This window comes from Fukomys damarensis, unplaced genomic scaffold, assembly GCF_012274545.1.
Source record: "Fukomys damarensis isolate Sample0158 unplaced genomic scaffold, DMR_v1.0_HiC HiC_scaffold_39, whole genome shotgun sequence".
In the NCBI taxonomy this organism is placed as follows: Eukaryota; Metazoa; Chordata; class Mammalia; order Rodentia; family Bathyergidae; genus Fukomys; species Fukomys damarensis.
The window spans coordinates 4,414,146-4,418,782 of record NW_022900951.1 but is presented as its reverse complement, the minus strand read 5'-3'; the positions used below and the strand labels follow the sequence as shown (position 1 = coordinate 4,418,782).

At 42.6% G+C, this 4,637-nt stretch overlaps 1 protein-coding gene across 6 annotated transcripts in view; it reads left to right on the top strand.

Annotated features, from left to right (window-relative positions):
* Pnpla4 (patatin like phospholipase domain containing 4) overlaps positions 1-4,637 on the top strand; it is a 34,274-nt gene that overhangs the window by 29,240 nt on the left and 397 nt on the right. For all 6 annotated transcript variants that reach the window (XM_010611159.3, XM_033760159.1, XM_010611158.3 and 3 more), the window contains one exon: positions 3,842-3,994. In XM_010611159.3, coding sequence (XP_010609461.1) covers positions 3,842-3,994 — 153 coding nt within the window. The remainder of the gene's footprint in view (positions 1-3,841; positions 3,995-4,637) is intronic.

Genomic DNA, 4,637 nt, shown 5'->3' with positions numbered 1-4,637 from the left:
TGTTTTTTTTTTTTTTTTTTTTTTTTTTTTTTTTCCTATTTGGTTTTCCATAACTGGAGATTGAATCCAGGGCCTCTGCACTAAGCTACATTCCCACCCTAAGCTCACATTAGTGATCCTCCGAACTCAGCCACACAGAATGGCAGGATTACAGTTAAATAATCAACTAGTGATATATGGGAAATCCATTACAAACAATTTATAAAACATTGGGTCCTGTGCCTCGTTATATTTTATTTTCCTCATAAATTACATGATAACTTTGCTTGAATTCATAAAGCATGTCCTCAATAGATACCCATAGCATATCACCACATAAAGCAAAAATTAACAGGTACTAACAGATGAAAAATCTAGTGTGTGCGTGTGCAGTAGATCCGATTGTATCCTTACGAGTCATTGCATGAATTATAGTTTGCAGTTCTGTAACCTTGGAAAACCCTCATGGTAGATGCTGCCCCAGAACTGGGCATGAATTTCCTTTTCTGCTGAACAGTTGTTTATACCTCTTTGGAGTCAGCCTGGCATGCAGAGCGTGCTTACAGTAGTGCCAAAGGTAGCTGGATGACCAGTGGTATCGAATTGTGGTAACTATGGGGACTGCACCGAATTTGATTTTTGCCCTGGAATTTTAATGTGCTTACCCTTCCCGGCCTCAGAGGATGTCGTGCTATGAGATGAAACCAGTAAAATACACAGCACAACTCTAAAGGAGAAGTGCAGTTGTTTTCGTGAGGATGAGTTTGGAATCATGCAGAAACTCAGGGCAGTGGCCACCACCATGTGGGATGCCACCCAACAGGCAACCAAGTGGGAGAAACTTGCAGGACTGGGTGGCAAACAGCCAGAGCGTTTGTGGACTGAAATACTTCAACTTCAGCAGTTCACACTATCAGAGGAACACAGCATGTCAAATGCTTCCGGTTTTAATTGGAGGTTGAGGAATAGCTGTGGCACTGATTATTTCCAGAAATGCTGTAGAGTCGGCGCACCTGGATGAATGCGTGGCTGGCTGTGCAGAGTGCAGTGGCTGATGAGAGAGTAAATCAGGAGTGACACGTGCCACCTCGTGGAGAGCATCAAAACCAAGGGGGCTGTGACCTTGTGGGGATGCGGGAATCAGTATCACTGCCAGTGTAATCAAGACACTCAGGAAGCTGTGTTTTCCCTCGTCATTTATCCAATCAGCATAAGCTAACAAGAGAGAACAGGATGTGGGAAAAGGATTTTCAGTTCCTTAACACAGCAGTCATTAACCCCATAGTAAATTAGAGCACTTCTCAATTTAATGAGCCAGATTCCCCGCTTTTCATTAAGCTGAACAAGTCAGATGAGCTCTTACTTAGGGTTAGACGGCGTATCTTGAATTCTCCCTGATGAAACACGCGTGAATTTTCACATCATTGTTGACAGGTTCTGTGAAGCGTGAAATGAGATAATTTTGGAAGGTGTCTTTTTTTCTCCCTAGGCACAATCCTATTTTAGAATTTGGTGTTCATATTTAAATTGGGGGGGGAGCCAACAAGCTCTGGGGCAAAATTAGATACTTGTGGGGCTCTTTAATTTTGGGGGGTAAACTCATAGACTGTATTCATATAATCTGCTCTCTCTTTCTCTATTATATAGACATAAAATAACACACACATGTAAGATATATGTATTGTACTACACATATATGGTACATGTGCATTACTGCATGCATGTATACACGTGTGCATACACGCGTTTTTACACACATACTTGTATGTACACATATACGTATTAGTACTTCAATAGCGCATCCTTATAATGTGCATTATGTTATTTTAACAATAATGATAAGGTGCAAATAATCTCGGTTAGTTTCGTTTTAATCAAACCTACTTACACTTTCTCCTCTACCAAAATTTAACTCTCTCACAAGAAATTTTCTACCTGTTCTTTGTTTCTTTTAGTTGACGTGCATGCCCTTTGGAGGAGTAGGTGTCTGGTCAAGACCTTTGTAAATGATGTATTACCAGTCATGTCATTACCAGTGCTATAAGGAGAAACAAGAAAGAAAGCATTAAAAGAAAAAAAATGATTGTTTTTTTCTAAATTTTACATTGACCTGTCACCCTTCCTCACCCCACCTTTGTGCAGTTTTACTAAAATAATATTTGAAATACTGCGATTTTTAGAAATAGCAGTTTTTAAATTTTACATTAACGTGTTCCAGCAAAACTCTGTTTACAAACTTCCCTGACCTAGACTCTCTGTGAGAGATTCTCCACCCAACACCCGACCTTTCTTTTGTTTGTTTGTTTGTTTGTTCAACATATTACCTGAGGCGTAATTCTAGTGGCTGCTAGGACTTGGAGAGTTGGGCTCCCTGTCTGTAGGTGTTTACAGCTGCACCTGATTACGCAGCCAGGTAGGTTGTGGAGGCCCTGCCAGCCCGTGTGTCTGGAATATTTATCACGAAGACCTTGCTTCTGTGTTTTTCACAGCACAGCTTTACAGGCGAAGGGGCCAAGGCACATTCGCCCTGAGTATCCTGTCCCCTCCTCTTGCTCTGGGACCTTTTTCATCTCCTCCTTCTTCCCTTCCCTGCCCCAGGCGTCACCGTCCTTCCTGGCGCAGTGGGGTGGAGAGTACTGGATCCCTTCTGGGAAAAGCTGCCTTTTTACCCAGAGCCTCCCTCGCTCTGTGGCTTTAGAACAAGGCCCGCTGAGCGTACCCAGGAGCCACTTTGCAAAAAGAATCTCTGGTTGTTCTATTAATTTTTAGATTTGCTGTGGAAGATACTGACTTCCAATTATTTTCCCCCCATTACATTTATTGGTATATTTTAGACAGACAATACAGTTACACTTATCATTGGGATCTTGTACCTTTACATGATGTATCTTGGTTCTTATTTTTCTCCCCAATCCCCTGCCCTCCCTTCACCCCCTTCACCCTTCCCTGTTTACAAAGACTTTGTTTCCGTTATTTTTTCTTTTTTCATTTATTTTCTTTTCCCTTATTTCCTTTCCCCTTCCCTTCTCACTTCAACTTTAGCCATTTTCTTCCTGTTTTCCACTATCAGCTATGCCATTTGAACCTTATTTACCCTTTTAGTTTTTCACACCAGAGAAACCATTTGGTATTTACGTATGTGTGTCTTATTTATTTCACTTAAGAGTATGGCCTCATTGTGCATCCGCACAGCTATAAATGTCTCTAGTTTCGCATTCTTTATGCACTCTATATTATAGGAAAATCACACCTTCTTTATCCAGTCTCCAGTCGATGGGCATTTGTGTTGTTTCCAAGGTTTAGCTGTTACAAACTGTGCCGCTGTAAACATGGCTGTGCATATATCACCGTGGTAGGATTCTTTTAATTGTTTTGGAAAGATACCCAGCAGAGGGATAGCTGGGTCAAATGGAATCAACCAACTGCCGTTTCTTACGATAAGAATAGCACCTCCTCGGGTGGAGCGTGTCTCATTCAGAGTCAACAGTACACTTGACTTTCTGCTTGGCTTGCATGAGAAGTCCCAGTCTAGTCATACATGGCTTCTTAGACATGCCTCGCACACAGGACAAACTCAGGTACATCTTAGGGGGAGTAATCTAGCTTTTCAACTTTGGGAGAGACCTCCTGATTCCGCCCCAGAGTTCTTACCATTTCAGTGAGGGATTCGTGCACAAAGGCGTGTTTTGCTCCCAGAGAGCGGGATGAGCCCTCAGAAATAGTAATTTAGGAGGACGCACCCTGAGGCAAGCATCTTGACACAGGAAGGAAAAGTTCGCATGGACAAAGCCACTGTGTCTTTCTTCGTTTGGATCCTGTGCTGTCATTGGCCTGAGCTGATGCCGGACCTTCTTTTCCACAGAAGTGGGTGGATGGAGGCCTCACCAATAGCCTTCCCGTCTTGCCCATGGGTCGCACGGTGACCATCTCCCCCTTCTGCGGGCGGCTGGACATCTGCCCACAAGACAGAGGGCAGCTGGATCTGTACCTGAACATCACCAATCAGGACATAATGGTGAGCAGTTGCATTTGGTGACATTTGAAGAGTCCTAATCCACCAAAAGACCCCACAGAATTCAACATGCATCCCACACACATCGGAAGCTCATTGATAATTTTTATGTATGAATTGGATTTCTCAATGTTGTGCTTTTCCAGGACTTTGCAACACAGACTGTGCATGGGGTCTTGGTTCTTACATGTTGTCAGGATGCAGGCTCTTTGCTGCTGATGAACTCTCAGTTTCTCTAACGCTTTCTTTTCCCTCTCTTCTATTTCACGTCCGTAAACTCCGTGGGGTGTCAGAACAATTTAAATCATGCATTTATTTAGAAAGATGGAAAGAATGAAAGGTATGAACATACTGGAGAGACATCGAGGGACCAAAATGGACAATTAACATAAAGATATTGATTCTGTTAGAGTAATCTGTTGGGTGTCAGCATGGGGCAGTGGCATACCGGAGAAATATTTGGCACTGTCCAGAGGCATTTTGGATTGTCACATCTGAGCACAGCAATGGGTATTTTATGGAGTAGGCCAGGGATATTTTTCAATGTACTATAGTACCAGGATGGCACCTAGAAATGTCAACAGTCTCAAGGTTAGGAAGCCCTCAACTGGTCTCTGTATGGATTTAGCTTTTTTTTTTTTTTTTT